The following is a 20,184-nucleotide window of genomic DNA, read 5'->3' as shown; positions in this document are numbered from 1 at the left end:
ATGTTTTCTAACCTAACCTTTGGGTTCTCTTTCTTCCTTCTATGGAACAAGCAAGATGGGATGTCAGCAGCTCATGGTGGAAATAAAAGCAGGGAATGAATGAGTAGCAGACACAATGAATGGATGAATGAAAGATGAACCATGTATTTTTTTTAGAAAAATATGCAAATATACATCATTTTGCTTTTAATATGCTCTGTATTGATTTAAACATGTACACAGCAGAAGCAGTTCACACAATGTTGGCACTATTTACAATACTATGATGAACTACGGGAGTCTGGTCAGTCACTACTACATTAGCACAACAACATTTAAAATACTTCAGCAATAGATTATCACATTTGTACGAGAGCTGCCTGGAATACTCTGTTTTCCAAGTTTGTAAACAAAAATAGGAACATCACTACGTAACACTGTGATTGGAAAAAAAAATGCCTTCTTTGCTCTTCCTCCCTTGCACTCAGTAAAGAAGACTTAAACTGCAGTAGTATCCAAAATACATCTTACTGGAGAAATCTAATTTTCTCTGGGTGCACTAAATACGTAACCAGCAGGAATCAGCATAGTTTTCTTTAGTTGTCTTTCCACAACTAAATCCCTTCTGAAAGTCAGTAGCATAGAGATGATATGGATAAGACAATGAGATTTGGAGGGTTTCAACATAGCCAGATATGATACTGGTCTTTTTCTGTGTTTTTTTGGTTTTGGTTTTTGGATCTTATGCTGGGAAGTAAAGAGAGGTGTAGAAATGTAACACTGAGTTTTAATGAGAAACTCTATTTTTATTTTAACATGAAGTAATAGCAGGCAACCTTTTTTCTCTTGTTTTGATAATACAAGAGATCAACTATAAACCAATTTCTAATTATTCATCCTGAATATTCCTACGATCTTGTTAAGCTTTGAAGCTGGGTAGAAAGCAGTTAATGGACTTCTATGGGATCTTTTAATTACCAGTCTTAAACAAATGTATCTTCTACTGCTAGATAGCACCCAAGGGCACAAGAGGTAATCTGCTTTATAAACCTCAGCTTGTTTTACTTTTAAAAACCCTAGCATTTAGGAAAGTGGAAAAGTCTTTAAAGAGCATTTTCTTCCACTAAAAATTACATTTTTGGCAGTTTTGTGAAAATTTGGTGATGGATTCTTTGTGACCTCCCAATTCATAAATGTAAACAACCAAAGCGCATTCAACTTTATGACCGACTCCTTACAACTATTAGAACCTGCCCAGTGGATAGGATTTTCCAAGACCAAGGTGGGCATGGAATAGTTCCAGCAACCCAACTTTGCATTTCTTTTCATTCAAAGCATTACATCTCTCTGCCAAATGCAGTTCTTTTCTTCACATTCTTACCCATCTTATCTTTGAGAACTATGTCTTCCAGAGGCCGTATAATTTGTGCGGATGACATTGTATGGATGGTAAAACAAGTGAGAATCATCAGAACTGATTTAAAGTAAAAGATTAAAAATCAGATTCGTAGCCAAATACAGAAATAGTCTGATTCAAAATCCAGAGTTTAAAAAGAAAAACAAATATTGACAGTGGTTTGAATTTTTTCAAAGATAGAAATGGCTCAAGATTAACAAGGAGCACCCTGTATCTGAACTAGATCAACTTAATTGCGTTTTTATTTTTCTTGGATACTTTGCTAGCATTACTAAGACATGTGTTTCTCAGTCCAGGGTAGATGATGGGGTTCACAAGTTGCAGTGGGAGACTCCATTCCTAGACTGTCTCCCAAAGCAAATAGTACCAAGAATAACTTTCTTCAGATGTACTATGGACAAATTCACTTAATAATTCTTCACAAATGATATGCTCAGCTCCTGGGAGGATGGGAATCACTGTAAATGCACGGTCTATCTTCTGTTTCCCCCAGGATATGAAGGCTCAGTGCTCAAAATGCTGCGTCCTGCTTCACATTCAAGCGGATGACTCTTGCTCGATGATGTTCAATGCAATGATCTCAGCACCCTCCTGGTCATGGTTGTTGGCCCCCAACTCCCTCAGCTCCTGATGGCAGATGTAAACAGGGAGGTCGCCAGCCTCGGCCGAGGCTGCAGCACGAGAAGCCGAGCGGTTGGCGGGGCGTCTTCCCCAGCGCTGGCTCCATTGGATTTTGAATTGGTTCCATTGGCGCTTCACGGTGGTTTGGACCTGGAAGAGAAAAAGGTTAGGAACATGACCCTTGGAGTTTATCAGAGATTAAAACTGGGGTTTTGATCTCAGAGGCAGAGTTGTATATGCTGTGGCCTTGAAGTGTACCATCCTGGGAGGGAAAAGAGTGCCAAGTGGGAGAAGGGAGTTGTTTGTCTAAGTTAATACTGACAAGGCTGTTTGCTATTGTGGGCAAAACTTTTCCTCAGCTCTCAAATCCAGTGAGTGAAAGCTGATGTGGTTTCATAATATGGAGTACATGCCACAGCACGGGGAAGGTTAGGAAACATTTATTTGATATTTATCCATGACAATGCAAATTTTTAAATTCAATTCTTTTCAGAAAATATATGCTCCAACCATGTAGCTCTACACTTTATGATAATATCACCATAAAGTGTATTTATTCTTATTCACATGGCTTGAGATGAGGTATGCCAGGTAAAACTTTAGTTAAGGTGGTGGAAACCATTTGCGTGCATGTGTGTGTGTGTGTGTGTGTGTGTGTAAATATTTAGAGCTAGCCAAGACAGAGAAGTAAGTTTAATATGAGTTTTCAAAAGGGCCCAATAGAAACAAAACATTTGTTTTGTCTTGTCACTTTAAAAAATAATCCTTAATTAGAGTATCCATGTATATTGAAGTACTCAGCACAGAATGAGGGCAAAGCACTTGATGTCTATTTTAATTTTTAAAGTTATTATTACAGAAAGTTCACAACCCTCTCTAATTGCATTCTAAAATTATAACCCATCCTTTTGTGTGCAGAGGGCAATCTGCTTCAATTTATAAACCACACATATAAAAGAGACCCTGAGCAGCAAGCAAATGACATCTCAATAATTACAATTTAATAAGGGCAATTATCTCCACAGGTTGAACCTGATGCTGCTTTGGTGATAAGAATAAGAACATTGAATCAGTGCTCTTCAAAACAAAACAAAACAAAACAACAAAACCCACCAGGGAGACTCTCATTGCTTCTTAAAATCAACAGACATATTAATAGATACTAGTGTAAAACATTAAAAAGTTTGAATTTATAAATAAATTTATTTCTGACATTAAAAAAGAGCAAAGAACACAAATCACTTTGCATTCCCTCCCCCTCCCCCTGGATTTTATCAAGTGATTTATTGCTGTTTGAAAAATGAAGCGCTGGTTTGGTGGTGTAAGATGTAACTGTTACAACTGGCTTCAATCTGTAACTCATCAGCAACGTCACCAAGCAGGAAAAAAGGCCCTTAGATACCTAATAATTCATTTATATGTATGGAAAGTCCGTGTCAAAATGTTAGAAGAACTGTAGAAAATATCTGATACTTAAGTGTGTTCTCATGGACATTTTCTGATTCCTGTTTTGATATGTCTCCCAGTTCCTTCCCTGCTTCTAGTCTAACCCACAAACCCTCCATTTCCTAAAATAGTCACCACCAGTAAGAATGAAAATGAAAAATTCAATCTCACCATTGTAAAACTCACATATTTGCCTCTAGGTCTCTGCTAGAACAATATTCAGTGAGAGAATTCCCATCACAGCTTCATCTCATGCACCTGGAAATAACTTCCTTCAAGTGTGAGACTTCTGCCTATGCTGAGTGTTGTAAGGGTGATACATAGATTTGTACACAGAATGCCCAGCTGAGGCCCAGATGTTTGACATCCAGAGGCTGTGATATTATATTTGGCATAGTGTATACTATCTATATTATTAGAAATGTCACATTGACCCATTCTTCCAGTAGCAGAATCTTATTGAAAATGGAAATGGTTTCTTTATTTTAAAACAAACCTCAACAACACAGAGACAATACATCAAATGAACTCAAGCCATTTCAATTATTAGGAGTACCTCGGGGTTTGCTTTCAGTATGACATTCCCAATGACAGCATCATAGGTAAAGTACAATACATTTCTGTGGTATTTTTACAAATGCACTAAATCCTCTTGTGCTTTTCAAGGCATGCCCATCCAGATTTGATTTTTATATTAGCTTTGTTTTGTTATTATGTCACATGAAAAAAATTCATTTTATGTGCTGCCTGAAAGAACCCAAAGAGCAAGAGCATTCACTGGTGATACTCTACTTAACATAATTTAAACCCTTTTCATTGATTAGATTTTACTCTCAAAAAAGGAGGGATTTCTGTAGCAGCTAGCAATATAATAATGTTTCTTATCTATCCTAAGCCTCTAATCTAGCCACTGGCCATAAAAAATGCACAATATATCTTTGCTGAGTGAAGGAATGAGCATTGGATGAGGGGAGGAAGGAATAAAATTTACCAAAGAGAGGAAAAAATTAAAACTTGCACAATAGGTTGAACAGGCCACAGAGCAGGAAACTATTTTAGGTGTTCACTGAGTATTATTTAACTAAAGAAATAAAGAATAGAAAATATATTAAGCATCAATTGATAATGGTTAGAAAATATATCTAATAGGAAAATAACATATTGGTATCTTAACAAAGTCTCATAGAATGATCAATAGGAATTAAATTTAAATACATTTTCACTAGAATTATGCAATCCTAGAGAAAGTACAGGCCATTCTCTCAAAGGTCTTAGAGAGGAAAACTAGACATTGTTAGTTTAGTTAATTTAATTGGGAATCAGAAACTCTCCAGTCTTGGCTATCACAACTAGGTTGGGGCTATCACAACTAGCAGCTCTACTTTCAGGTTTTAAAAATTGAATTCCCAGGTAAGACTTTCTTAGAAGAAAGGGTACTGTCACCTCCAAGAATATTTGCCATGTAAATCTCTAGATTTTACCTATCTGAATATTCAGACAACATATATCTATATTTAAATTTGAGCATCATTTTTGACTTAACATCAGGATTATTTTCAAAATGTGAAGCAGTATTTTGACACTAGAATCAAGCAATTTTCAAATAGGATGGTAGCAGGGTGCCAGTGGCTCATGCCTATAATACTAGCTACTAAGGAGGCTGAGATCTGAGATCTGAGGATTGCGGTTCAGGCAGGAAAGTTCGTGAGACTCTTAACTCCAATAAACCACAAGAAAACAGGAAATGGCACTGTGGCTCAAGTGGTAGAGCAGTTGCCTTGAGCAGAAGAGCTGTGGGACAGCCCTCAGGCCCAGACCCAGAGTTCAAGCCTCATGACTGACCAAAAAAAAGGTGTGTGTGTGTGGGAGATGGTGAATAAGTGAAAACTAATAATATATTGGCTCTGTCCCAACTAGGGAATGGATCTTCCTTAAGAATAGGGAAATAAGCTGGGCGCTGGTGGCTCACGCCTGTAATCCTAGCTACTCAGGAGGCTGAGATCTGAGGATTGTGGTTCAAAGCCAGCCCGGGCAGGAGAGACTCCTATCTCCAATAAACCACCAGAAAACCGGAAGTGGCGCTGTAGCTCAAGTGGTAGAGCGCTTGCCTTGAGCTGAAGAGCTGAGGGACAGCGCCCAGGCCCAGAGTTCAAGCCCCACGACTGACAAAAAAAAAAGAATAGGGAAATAGTGTCTTTTTCTATGGGAAGAGTTTTAACTATGCTTCTAGAAGGATTGATTGGCTCAGGATACAACAAAATGGTAAGAATATAGTTGCCTATTTGGTTCCTACCTGCATTTCTACCACATATCCACAGGAAAGTTTCATCTGAAGTAGTGGAAAAACATAATCCTACTTAGTCATAAAACTCTATGAGATCAACTGTGGATATAAAATCCAAGGAAATGTGTACCAAGCCCTGGGTTAACTATAAAATACCTTCCTTTATAAATGGGTGATAGTATTGCCTACCTCGTTGTTGCAGAAGCAGTAGATAGTCGCGACAAAGAATCCCTAAAAAGAGAAGGAAAAATAGAATTGAAGTTGTTTTTGTGTGTATGTGTTGTTTCACAATTGATTATCAAGTTTGCCTGGAGTCATTTCATGACTGCAATAGCACATACGGCATGAGAATTATACCTTCTATTCAGTGCTACACTTCAAAATTATTCAATTAAAAATGTATTTTCTTGTGGGATTGCCAATGTTCAGAAACCAGGACAATTCTAGTAAATTTGATTAATATATCTTATAGCATTCAGTGAATCTTTAAAGCACACATGTCATAGTGCATAGCTGTGGGCCTGTGTTCTGTTTTGTTAGAGTGAATTAGACTGGTACCTTTGCTACCTCTATGTTCATCTTTCCAATAAGAGAAAAGGATATGTACAGTTAACTTCTGAGGTCCTAGCTACTGTTTTAAAGATTCTTTGTGCCCAAATTTTAATTATAACCCAAATAACAGCTTAAACAACACCTAAACTTTCTTTTAAGCTCAATTAATGCTGGTATCCTCCTCAAATGAATAATTTTGGCAGTAAAAAAAGTGAAATTTAATTTGAAATTTATAATTGAGACAGGAAAACTTTTGTCTAAGAGCCTGTAGAGGAATCTTTCCCAAATGATAATGGAGCCTTGCCCCTCAGACCCTATCCTGTTCTCAAAAATCCTAGCTGTGAGATCTGATCTCGGACAAAGCTTTCAGGTGAACGGACAAGGGCAGACATCCTCTTCTCCAATGTGATGGAGTCTGCGCAGCTCAGGACAGCCCATGAAACGATTCTCTCCTATATGAGGAGAGATTCAGGCACAACTATTCTTTATATTCACTGAGTTGTTGTAGATCCTGACATTTGGCTGACAGATGAAGGAGGACAGAGCAGGAAGTATGGGAAGTTCTGTGCAAATGCATTGCATCTTGTTACTCCAGAGTCACAATAATTTATGACAGGAAGATCTGACCATTCTTTTGATGTGCTAGCTCTGCCTGGGTGGAGCCAATGAGGGTCCTGAGATAAAGAAACAGCACAAGTAAGTGCCTTGAAGAACCCAATTTCCTTCAGAATTTTGGTTGGGTCTGTCGGGTTGAAGACTGTGTCATGACATTTAAGATCACAGTCTTTAAATCCTACTTCTACGCATCTAACCAAATGATCACAAACAAGGCCATACTAAAGCTACAGCACAACTATGTTTATGGCAGGATTATTCACCATAGCTAAGATATGGAACCAAGCCAGATGCCCCTCAGTAAATGAATGAATCAAGAAAATGTGGTATATATGTGTGTGTGTGTGTGTGTGTGTGTGTGTGTGTGTGTGTGTGTACATACGTGCGCGCGCGCGCACACACACACACACACACACACACACACACACACACACACACACACACACAATGGAATTCTATGCCTCCATCAGAAAGAATGACACTGCCCATTTGTTAGGAAATGAAAAGACTTGAAAAAAATTCTATTAAGTGAAGTAAGCCAGGCCCACAGAAACATAGGTCCCATGGCTTCTCTTATTTGCAATAACTAGTATACATCTAAGATAATTTTACCAGATAAGCAGAAAAGGTCAAAAGCTATGTACATATGACCATATAAGATGGTGCTAAGCAAAATGAACTCCAAGATAGGGACACAAGAGGTTTTTTTTTTTGTTGCTGTTGTTTTTAATGTACTATGTGATTTTTAAAATTTCTTTTGTATGTTCTTCCCCCATGGTATAACCCCTGTTGTCACTGTATTTGATTCTGGTGTCCTGCATCTTGTACATAAATTTTTCTAATTTGGAGAGGGGAAGGGAAATAACAAAATGCTGAAACAAGGATACAGGTTGACCCATTGTAACATGAGATGTACAAGACACTATGTTGAAAACAAACTTTACAACTTGAGTGGGGGGAGTTGTGGAGGTGGGAGGTAAGGGATAGTAGGGGAAAATAAAGGAGGGGGTAACAATGCTCCATAGGAAATGTACTCATTACCTTACTCATATAACTGTAACCCCTCTGTACAGTATCTTTACAATTAAAAAAAAAGAAAAAAAAGATCACAGGCTTTTGAATTAGATAGGTCAACTTGGTGAATAAGTCCTTGGCTTCCTTACCTGGAAATGAATCAGAGAGTGCATGAGGTAATCATATATCTTCCCAAGCAGCTTGTTGGAGGGCCTCCAGGGAAAGACAACGAACTGGATTCCCAGCAGGGGCACCAGGATCATGGTGGCCTTCACAGCCTTCAGGTACATGTAAGATTCTGCCTCATGGGTTTGCCTCATCTTGGTCACAAGCACCCGGACAATGTTCAGCAGAAAGAAGAAATTGACCTGTAACAATATGACATTATGAGCAAATTATTTTGACAAGTGGTAATTAAGGATACCTATGGTCTTCGATTCCTGTTTGACAAACAGGAGAGTAGATGTCACCCATACACAATGTAAAAGATTGTCTGATGGGAAGCATCAGACAGGATCTGGAGGCTTCCGTGTAACTGAAGACCCTTTTCAGGTTTGGTTTCAATGTTTCCCTTCTTTTCCTAAAAGGGAAACTGTTTCCTCTACATGTAACTAGAGTAGGTTCAACTCTAATTTATTCTTTATTTAGATGTTTATAATTTTTATGAAGGAGAGTTACAACAACACTTGCCAGCTCATGCCAGTTTGTGTTTTCGTTATTAAGACTTGCCCTTAGCCAGGACTATTGACCTGAAAGTGAAATAAGGACTGAGAATTTTATCTTGAACATTCCTATGTAGTAGAGACAGCAGCTAGCCCAGCTTTCTTATAAATAATATTTTTAAAAGTAACTTCATTGAAATATAATTTACATGAAATGAAATGCAGATTTCAATCATACATTTGAGAAGTTTAGTTTACAAATATATCTCTCTGTATAGCAACCACTCCAAAGAGGATATAAGGTACACTATGACCCTGTCTCCATCTAGTGTAGTATAAATACCTAGGCACAGACTCACCAATTCCTACAGTAAGAGCAGGTTTATCTTGGTAAGGACTGGCCAGATGGCTCTCTTTCATATTCCCTCCAGTAGTACACAGGAGTTACAGTTGCTCTGCACCATTGCTAATCCTTGGCCATCACTTTTAGTGTTATCTATGCTGGTTGGGGTGTGGTGTCAACTCATTGCTATTTAATCTGCATTGCTTTGATGGCTAAGGAGGTTGAAACCCTTTTTAAATAAATTTATTGTTTTTCTAGGAATATTGAAAATCCTCTTCACTCTAAACAGTCATAATTTTCCTATAGGCAATTTATGAACCGCTTTCTTAAGTGTTCTTTGTAGACTGCTTTAGAAATCTTTTCGTACCTCAAGCTCATGAAGGTATTTACCTAATGGTCATCTATTATTCATACAATTTTGAGTGGGATTACTCTATTTTGGGTTCATTTCCATGTATCTAATTTAGAGGGTAGCTGTTAGAAACAGTATGACAATATTTATGTAATGCCTGAAATACTTTATGTGTGTGATCAGTAGTTGTTATGACAATGGCTCTTGTATCAATTATGAAGTAAAAATGTTTTTGCTTCGTATAGTATAGACAGGAGTTAATATACGCAATGGCATTTCACTTTCTTTTTCAGCAATAAAGAAAGTGTTTTTCACATTTATCTAGGAGAGTATAGCTGTAGAAAAGTTTCATAATATGATATACTGCTGTCATGGTGTGTATGCAAATAAACTGATGTAACCTCTCCCTCCATAAAGAAAGCAAAAGACACTTGTTGAAAAATATGGATTTTCTTATTCTAGAGTATTATCAAATTGGTTTCACTCTGAATTTTTCACATATGTACTACATATATACAGTATATTTACAACATTCCCAACAAAGAAATAATATTGTTACTAAAGGATTGAAACACCAGTTCTTACCACCAATGCTGCCATGACAGGGCCATGGATGATGTACAGCAGATGGGTATCCACACTCAGCCAGCAGCTGAAAACGACGGAGGCGACACTCAATACAAATGCATTTCATTTATGAATAAAATGAATAAAATGATCATAATACTTACTTGTCATTGAAGTACAGAGCTCTAGTAATGGCATGGATAATGGTAGGCACCAGTGGAAACCCTAAAAAAGAGAAACATACAAATTACACTTGGGGATTAGGTCATAACTTCTAGTTATCCTTGCTTGGAATAAGCTAGCATCCTTGCCCAAAACTGTGGCAAGTTATCTTCTATGAGGTCTATGTAAAAGTTGACTTTAGTCAAGCCAGAACTTTGGTTAGACAACCAGATACTTCAGAGAATTTGGTTAAGATAATTCAGATAATTAAGAGCCTTTCACTAGTTACCTAGTTTAGTAGTTACATGATAACTTCCTTTATGACTTTCATTACCATTGTTATGTTTATGATCTCGATTTTCATGAAGACTATTAACTGAAACCAGAAATTTCTTCATTGGGAGCGAACTAGACTCCTATGGAGAGACATTGGGACACCCTGAAACTATGGTGATATCATTAATCTTATACCTTCCTTCTATATATTTCATTTTTCTGTATGCTTATAGCATGGGCATTAATCCTGTATAGTTTTACACATATACTTTAAGGAAGCCAGTGTATTTTCTACTCTGTTTTCTGTCTGCAGCTCATTCTTGGAAGCAGTGTTGTATTCATTTTCCCAGCTAAACACAGAGTACTAGTGAAACCATCGTTGAATTTACCAGTGGAACAACAGAGGTCATTCCGACAACATTTTGACAAATCACCTTTTTAAAATAAATTTTATTCTGTAAATATAAAGTTGGAATCTTCCTTAAAAGCATCTTTTTGGGGGAACTCATATGTATCTAGTTACATTAAGATACTTTTTATTTTCATCAGATTAAAAAAATGTGTCTCAGGTGAGAATTAAGCCTATCGACTTTCACCTTCTGTGATCTATATGCATAAAGCCTCACTTTTCAAACCTATGAAAGATATGATGCTATAGGACTATTGATTAAATGTTTGACCTGAAATAATTTTTAGTTGAACTATTTACTCAAAAGGATTGTGTTATTCACAGCAGTTCTAATATGCAATTTCTTCATCTGAGCAAAAACTCACCCTGGATTTATTCTGAACCACACATTTCAGAATTAGCAAAAGAGGCATATGGAAATCTGAATCCTACCTGCTCATTCTGTAGAGAGGTAATGTATGCTCTCTAGTGAATAGAGAGGAGGGTACAGACCCCCACATCTAACTCCTGGAGTTCTTTGCCTATGTTTTGTTTTTTCTTCCTTCTTGCTTTCTTTCTCCCGATCATGAGATTTGTAACAACCTATCCCAGCCCCCAAAGATAATGACAAGAAAAACAAGATTCTTATAAAAGGGAAAATAATGCTGTTTGTTCAATGTTAAAGTCTATGAAAGGACTTTTCCCAATGGAAAATTTTCTGAGTGTGATAGATGATTTTGAATAGTCAAAACTGGTTTAAGAAATAGGTTATAAATTTTTTCTTAGTGGTAATAAACTAGATTTGACAGAAGGTTTTTGTGTGTGTGTGTGTGTGTGTGTGTGTGTGTGTGTGTTGAGTCATTTTTCAGATTCTGTTACTGGCAACTAAAATGTGGTAGCGTCATCATTTCAATTATGAAGCCTTTCACACACCTGTAGCTCTGCTCCACTATTATAGGGACAGCCTACTGGGTTTTAGCAATATCTTTGATTAAAATGGGCATAACAGAAAAAGACAGTCTTACATAGGGGCAGCACAGATATACAGATCATGAAAATGTCTATTGTATAGACTTCCCAAGGCACATTTCTGTAAAGTTGGTAACAGTGCTTGTTGTTTAGATTTTCAATGAAATATCTGATTTTTTTTTAAAAAAAAAGCCCTGCATCCTTTTCCTTCCTAACCAAATATTCCTTCCTCACTGTATCCGTTTGTAAGGAAATGGAAAGACTTGGAAAAAAATTATATTAAGTGAAATAACTAGTCCCAAAGAAACATTGGTTGCATGGTTTTAGTAATTAGAATGTGCCTATAAGTCTTCAAAATAACACAATGAGGGTAAAAGACAAAAAATTACACTTGAACATGACAAATTAAACAGGACTGTAAATATTCACACAGTGAGACCAAAGGAGGATATTCTTAGGAGAGGATCACAAAAGTTTAATAGCTATGTGCATGTGATCATATAAAATGATAGTTATTGAAAAGAAGTCCAAGAAATGGAAAGAAGAGGTTTTTTAGTTATTTTACTTTTTGTTTAGGTTTTGTTTTTTTCCCTTTCCCTTTGTCCCTGTTTTTGATTCTGTACTTTTGGTCTCGTATATAAGTTTATCTGTTTTGTGGAGGGTAAGGGGGAACACACATGGAGGGACAAAGGGTGAACTAATGCAGCAATGATACTCACTAGACACTATGTTGAAGGTGAACTATACAACTTGTGGGGGAAGGGCATCAGGAGGGAAAAAAAACTGAGAGAAAATGAGGGAAGAGGTGACACTGTTCAAAAAGAAATGGGTAGACCAAGCTGAAGGTCATTTGTAGCCTCTGCTCTGAGATCTACAGCCACTCTACCAGAGCAGTTTGTAAGGAAAGCCTTCAGCTCGATGATCAGTGACGAAGGCCCATGAGATTCTCCTTCTGGGATGTAATTTAGGAGCGAATAACTTTTTTTTTGGGAGGGGGGGCATAAAGTAGTGTGTGTTTCTGTCCTAATTATGTTTCCTTCTTACTGTCTCATCTTTCCTCCAAAGGGAATGGATTTTTCAGATCCTTGGAGGAGGGGAGAAATTCTAGAGAGTTCTGAAAGACATTTACTGTACTTTAGTTAGGACAGACCTAACTGGTGTTATGCTTTTGACAGTCATAGTCTATACTATGATGTTGGGCCCAAGCTACTTGAAGACCTTTGTGATTCTGCTTGCTTCTCAGTTGGACTCCGTTGTCTGATTTTTCACTGGAGGAGTCCTGTTGATGACGGACAGAAAGAGGCTGAGGAAGCGCTCTGCAAATGTGTGATAAAGTAACAGGGGGTCTAGTCAGCACTCTGCTCCATCAGGATATGTGTTCCATCCATCCATGACTTAGTTTATGTCCTCAAGACACTCTTCCACTCTGTTCTTTGAGACCAAGACTACAAGACAATATAAATACGTAAATACAGATGAAGAGGGCTCCAAACTCAGTTGGAAGAAATACGTACCCCAGCCAAGGAGGTAATACCAGAGCATGCGCTGACTGTTAGCGAACACAGCCACCACGATGAGAGTATGGAGATAGATCCCTTCACACAGCATCCAGAAGTAGTTGCAGGCCATCATATACTGGTGGAAGAAGTGCAAAATCTTGCAGGTCACCTATCAGAAAGAATGAAGACATCAATAGAGGTCCATTAGTGACCCAAGGATAAATGTAAACAGGAGACAAAGTATCTTCATTTAGCAGTTTCTCTAAGACTCTGTCAACATTGGCACCCTCTGTACCCACAAATCAGTGGTTGGGTACAGATTTATACCAGTAGAAGCCAAGCCTACAAAAGTGTTCTTTCTCTGTTATATCCTGGGTACTTATCCAAGACATCTTTCTTTCTTTGGCAGCCCTTGGGTTTGAACCTAGGACCTTGCCACTTGCTAGGTAGGTTCTCTACCATTTGAATCACACCTATGGCCCCCTTTTGTGGCTCAGTTATCTTTCAGATAGGATCTCATGATTTTTCCTGTGACCCTCTTAGTTATAACTCTAACACAACTGGTCTACACACACACATATTACTCCTAGCTTGGTTGAGATGGAGATATCACCTGGATGGCTCTGGACCATCATCCTTCAAAGTAGCATACTAGAAAAGATGCCTTTCAAGTAGCATACTTCATTACTTAACATATTTTGGGATTTCACATATGGAAATTTTACTTGTTTATGGTGTTTAATCCTAGGATATATTTAAGTACTGCAAAGATAAAATACAATGCAGACATAGGGATCTTTTGATGGGGAGACAGATACAGAAACAAGAAAGTGTCACCATGCATGGCTTCTACAGAAGGGAAAATGTCTAGCCAACTTTACAGTAGGTAGCAAAACCTAACACTTAAGTCAGAGGAAAAACAACTGAACCCAACTAGTAGGGGCTATGCTCTTAACATTAAATAAACTACTTAATTTATGGACAAACAAAAGAAGAGTAGATAAGCATATTCAACCAAAGTTGAACACATTAATGAGCTCTGCCAAGCATTCTTCTTCAAACTTTTGCATCTGGGGATGCAATACAGACCAATGCACAGCAATACAAGTGCCTCATTATTATTGGCTTTAAATTTTTTTATGACAGTATTGGATTAAAATAAAGAGACTTCAGTGAGTATCTCTCTTGTCTCTTTAGTTACTGGAGATATATATGCTTGGAAAGTTAAAATTTAAGAGATATTTCCTTGTAAAAAATGAGAAATATTTTGCCAGCTTCCTTTAGATGAAGAAAGAAAAATGCTTTTAATTCTGCCTCTCAGCTCTACATGGAGATAATCAAATGAACAGATAAAATAAATGGAACTGTAGATATTAATAGAAATGAAGTATTCAAATGACACAATGACAAGGGGAAATTTTCACATCACTCAATAAGCTGAGATCTATTTAATCCTTATTTATGCCCTTTTTGTTGTTGTTGTTGGTCATGGGGCTTGAACTCTGGGCCTGGGCACTGTCCTTGTGCTCTTTAGCTCAAGGCGAGCGCTCTACCACTTGAGCCACAGCGCCACTTCAGTTTTCTAGTGATTTATTGGAGATAAGAGTCTCACAGACTTTCCTGCCCTGGCTGGCTTTGAACCACTATCTTCAGATCTCACACTCCTGAGTAGCTAGGCTTGATTACAGGCGTGAGCCACTGGCACCTGGCTCCCATGAGTTATTTTGAATTTAACTTTCAAAAAGAACAAAATAGAAAAATGTGAAAGAATATAATTCCTATAAGAGAACATGCATACTCAAACATTTCAGAGGGAAGAAACTACTTTGGTGACGTGACTACAAATCCAGAGATTCATCACTGAGCAAGAACACTCCATTTTCTCTCTGTCTCTGTCTCTCTCTTCACAGTAAAATTAAAACCTTCTAAGAGTAGTGTACTAATATTTTGGATTACTCAGCATCTCTCCAAAACATAACTTTCTGAAAATTATTCCATTTAGTGTTGTATAGACAATCTTTGTGTGTCTTCTTTACTGATTCAGTGATTGGGTCAAAATTTAAAAACAATACTCATTGCTTTACATATGTACATCACCTAGACAATAAAATTAAATTAAAAAATTAAAAACAAAACAAAATAAAACTCTACATCTTTGCCTATAGTTTTCTTAAAAGGGTAAACATCTTTAAAATTAGTAATTCTATTTTTCTTTTCAAAAAGCCATATACTTGAATCATCAAAAATAGACTGAGTGCTTCTATATATGCTTTCCAGAATTATTTGAAAGCAATGTTTCAAATTATTCATTTGAAGTAACCTTAAGTACATAATTCTGCATATGATTTAACAATGCTGATCACACGAATCTCAACTTTTGGATACTGTTATGTCTGTCTCTTAAAAAGAAGAAAAGTACTCCTAAGAAAGATAGAGCTTGAGACAAGCAGTTAAACCTGAGTTCTTGTTCATTCCCAATATATTCAAATATACGACAATAAAGAAAATGTCTTCTTTCTTGATACCTATTATTGTTCCAACTGCAATCCACTTAAGTAACACTTGACTGGGAAAAAGATAGTTAAGAAATTGGGCTTCTATGAATGCATTTATGAAAGATCCATTTTCACAGTAAGAATACAAAATTTTCATTGTGTATCTCTTAGAGACAGTAAACAATTTCAAGGATGAGCAATGTATAAAACATGTCTACTTGAGAGCTCATTGTTGCTTTTCTTGAACCAATTTTGCTTTCCTAGAGAGACAACTCACATGTTTACTTTTAAATATAGAAAGTTAAGCCATTTAATAAAACTATCATTGGAAAATGGGTTCAGAGAAAGTACTAAAAGACAAATGTCCTAGTTTCTATATGCTTCACAGTTCACAAGCATGAATTCGTTTTTTTCACTGCACTGAGTTTTGGCCTGTACTACTTACATGTGCTGTGTGACAGACACGTGCTCCCATGTTTTGTCTTATGGAGAAAACAGACAATTGGGCCTGTGGGAGCACACACAGTGGGTTCTCACACTGTGATGTGGCTCCATTTAGACAGAAGTGGGTTGCTACTGAAGGCCCATTCTCATTGTATAGAGCCTGGGAGGAAAGGAGGTTTTGTTTTTAGATATACAGAGGGAGAAAAAAATATCCAATTATTTTTTCCTTTTTCATGAAAAAAAAATCACAATTCAAAATAGATTAAAACATGAATGAATCCCACATTTATGGTTGTGAGACAAGGAAAGTTTTATGGGAGGCTCAGCTCATTCTGAAAGATGATGGAGGAGATGTGATGAATAGATATTTTCAGATGAGATCAAGAGTATTCAGGGTGGTATGACCAAAGACAGACTACTTAGAGATAATAAAAAATTAAAATAGTTATTTTCCTCAAATAATAGCCATTCACGTCAGCCTAATGACTGTTTTGTTACTCTGATGGCCAGATGAGGTGAAGCAGTTTCTGTAATTTAGTAGTGAACTCAGAAAAAAGAGCCAGACTTCATAATTATTTCATGAAGATAAAGATTAGCACAATCTCACAATAGGGAAAAATGCCCATTTCCAGTTACATTTGAGGAGAGGCTGGAAACATGACATAAAGGGATGAGACTCCCAAAAGACAGAGAGGAAAAGTTTAATTGTGAAAAAAATTTAATTTGTAATTTGAATATCGCTCTCATGTTGACATGGTTGGTTATCCAATAACAGAAGTGTCCTTCGCTAGCTTATCTCCTACCTCAGCGTTTCCACTCTCCCTCCATGGGAAATGAAAAGTGAGAAATTTTGACTATTCTATTTTGGGAGATGCCTAGTGAATTGCTTCTCTCTCTTTTAATCTGAATGGAAGCTCAGCTTCATCAAAACTGTACTTGTATGTCCAATTATGGAAAATCACTGCTTTGTAATGGCTGATCCCATGTCTTGAAGGACATATATATTTATAGGTTTATTATATATTTAATGCTTATAATATATTTATTATATTAAATACTAATAATTATATATATAGATATGTACCCAAGGAAATAAATAAAGTCAAGAATACCATGTACTATAGAAAAGAGAGATAACTTGTATGAAATAGGTCTGTGTTTGAACTCTGTATCTATATATTCAGTAGGGGGAAATCTTGCCTTCACTAAGACTTCTTTCCAGCTTCATAAGACTACTTTTCCAGCTTCCAGATAATACCTATTTCCAAGTGGGGCTTTGTAAGGATTAAATTAAGTGAGATGCATTTTTATTTAAATTTGATGGCACTAAAAAAGAAAACGCATCAAGGTAAATCCATTTGGTCACATTTTTTTTCAGCTAAAACAGGACTTTGTCTCCAGTAGCAGATGCCATGGTTTAAAAAGATGGATCATAATGCCTTTCTGGATATATTCATACTACAAAAAATGATTAACACTCTGGATTCATTAGAAGCCTAATTAAGCTGCTTTCCCATGCTATGCCACTGTCAAGCAGGATGCATGCTCTGGGCAGATTTCATACATTTTTGTCACTGGGTTGGCAGAACTGTCAAATGTCAGTTTTGAAAGATGAGGCTATCTACAGATGCTTGCATTTAAGCAGAGAAATGAAAATGAAAATATCCCCTGGCATTCCCCATGTGCTAGCAGCTTCTGTTTGTGCCACCGGACGCCTTCTCCATCCTGTTTCTCACCACCCTGGGCCCAGAGGAATACATGTGTATGTCTCCATCAGGGGCTTCTTTGCCCTCTAGTTTCTGGGTGAGCTCAGCTAATGGAGAGCTGAAAGTAAGCAAAGGAAGGGTATTTATTCCCGATCTATTCCATGGGGTTACCACAGGTTGGTTGCATCTGGAGACAGCAGTCCTGAGTTTCTGAATGTCAGCCTACCCCATACCACTTCTCTGTCTTTGGGTTCCTTCATCTTTCCCTCCTCTTGTCTCTTTAGGCCTACAGTGGAGGCACTCGTGAGCGGATTGTTCGTGCATTTGCATTAGGATGAAAATATAGACTTGGGGGGCTGGGAAGGTGGCTCAGTGGTAGAGCGCTTGCCTTGCAGGCCTGAGGCCCTGGGTTCGATTCCTCAGCACCACATAAGCAAAAAGAAAAAAGCCGGAAGTGGCGCTGTGGCTCAAGTGGTAGAGGGCTAGTCTTGAGCTGAAGAGCTGAGAGACAGCGCCCAGGCCCACGACTGGACCAAAAAAAAAAAGAAAGAAAAAGAAAATATAGATTTGTCGATGTTTCAGAACAAAAATTGATCAAATGTTGGTCATTTCTTATGAAATATCATAAATAGTTATATACTTAAACTGTTTTTGAATCAACCAATTGAAGTACAGGCCAGTTATATAGAAAAATGATTTGTTATTAAGAATAAGAAAGGTAGACTTATTAAAGAGATGGAAAGAAAATATGTGTGGATTTTTTGAGATAAAGATATTTGGGACGATAAATATGATTGAAGGACATTGTATAGATTTAAGAAAATAGCCTATTAAAGTTATTGAGATGGAGTAGGGATAAGAGAGAAATAGAGAGGGGACATGCAAATGTGATCAATATATATATGGAAATGTCATAGTGAAACCCCTTTGTACAAATAGTATATGTAAATAAAAAGGAAATATGTACTGAAGTATGATGCTCTCAAAAATAAAATTAAACACAAAATCATGCGAGCTAACCGGATCCCTTCGCACCAGCTCTCCATTGGGTACGACTTCAACCAGGTGGATGATGATAATTATCGAATTCAGAATGTAGGTAAGAAACATGTTCTTGTGCAGTGTAACCCTCTGGCATGCAAGACTCCTGGAAGACAAAGTAACATAAAACATTACATGACACCACAATGTTGACATTTCTAGGAAGAAATTATTTAGTGGTATTTTTCGTGTTTTCCTTAGCAACAGATTAAGAAAATATACATATACATCCACATGCAAGATGTAACATGGGTCTCATCTTTAAGACATTTCTTCTTGAGTTATCTCTCTGCCTATCTGTCTGTCTGTCTGTCTGTCGTCTATCATCTAATTTATTTATTTTTTGTTGGTTGTGAGGCTTGAACTCAGGGCCCTGGGCTCCTGAGTTCTTTTTGCTCAAGGTTAGTACTCTACCATTTTGAGCCACAGCACCACTTCTGGTTTCCTGGTGGTTATGGAGGTAAGAGTCTCACACATTTTCCTGCCCATGCTGGCTTTGAACTTCAGTCCTCAGATCTCATCCTCCAAGAGTGAGCCACCAGTGCCGAGCCTGACTTTTAAACAGAACATTAAAAACCTTTTTTTTTTTTTTCAGTCATAGAGGCGTATAGAATTCAGTGTTCAAGATGGCTTCATAAAAAAAGTGAAAGTAGGTGCTAAAATCCCTTTAAGTCATACAAATGTAGAATTAATTAAGGGAAGGGTTCTTCGAGGAGACATGGTTAGGTTTTGCAGTGTGCTTCATGTGGAAAGTCTACTGAGCTTGATAAGAGTTGTGTGAAAAAACACTTGGCACATCAGGCAGGAGATGGCAGAAAGAATAGCTTAGGTCATTAGTACTGACTTTGCTACTATTCAAATTACACACCTATTTTGCTCAAGTTGCAGAAGGTATAGAAATTCAATTTTTTATTATCCTGTTAGTTGTACATACAAGTTGCCATTTAACAAGTTATGAATACAATGGCATTTTGATCAATATCACTTCCCCAACTCAATTTTTAAATTTAAGATAACAAAGATTTTATATATTACTTCTACATCAATTATCCAGTGGTACAGGGAGCACGATTCTTATTTGTGTTAGGGTTACCTAGTCTTGCCAAAGTATAAGCACATTTAAATTGGGGGTAATCTGTAATGATTTCACTTTAACACATATTTCAGATTTTTAGTGAATTACTGGGCTATTCTATAGCATCCTGTGCATTCAGTAACATCAAATTCCTCTGTGTCTGCTTAGTCAACTGGCTTGCGGGTGTCTGAAGGGTTGCTCCTTCTAATTGACCCTGTGAGGCACATGTGGAGAGCTCTGCAGGCTTCAGAGTGAGATTTCAATGGCATAATTATGA

The 20,184-nt window shown here is 37.2% G+C and overlaps 1 protein-coding gene across 1 annotated transcript in view; it reads right to left on the bottom strand.

The window, feature by feature from the left end:
* Positions 1–206: 206 nt before the first annotated feature.
* The window catches only part of Calcr (calcitonin receptor), a 35,268-nt gene continuing 15,290 nt past the window's right edge, over positions 207–20,184 (bottom strand). Inside the window, exons 6-12 of the mRNA XM_042684689.1 lie at positions 18,812–18,938; positions 13,162–13,315; positions 10,017–10,077; positions 9,871–9,937; positions 8,078–8,296; positions 5,937–5,978; positions 207–2,167 (exon numbers count right to left, since the gene is read on the bottom strand). Coding sequence (XP_042540623.1) covers positions 1,934–2,167; positions 5,937–5,978; positions 8,078–8,296; positions 9,871–9,937; positions 10,017–10,077; positions 13,162–13,315; positions 18,812–18,938 — 904 coding nt within the window. The 3' untranslated portion in view covers positions 207–1,933. The remainder of the gene's footprint in view (positions 2,168–5,936; positions 5,979–8,077; positions 8,297–9,870; positions 9,938–10,016; positions 10,078–13,161; positions 13,316–18,811; positions 18,939–20,184) is intronic.

The sequence above is a fragment of the Dipodomys spectabilis genome, unplaced genomic scaffold, assembly GCF_019054845.1.
Source record: "Dipodomys spectabilis isolate Male_0828 unplaced genomic scaffold, ASM1905484v1 ptg000089l, whole genome shotgun sequence".
NCBI classification, from domain to species: domain Eukaryota; kingdom Metazoa; phylum Chordata; class Mammalia; order Rodentia; family Heteromyidae; genus Dipodomys; species Dipodomys spectabilis.
Note: the sequence above shows the minus strand (reverse complement) of the source record. Positions and strands in the feature narration are given on the sequence as shown.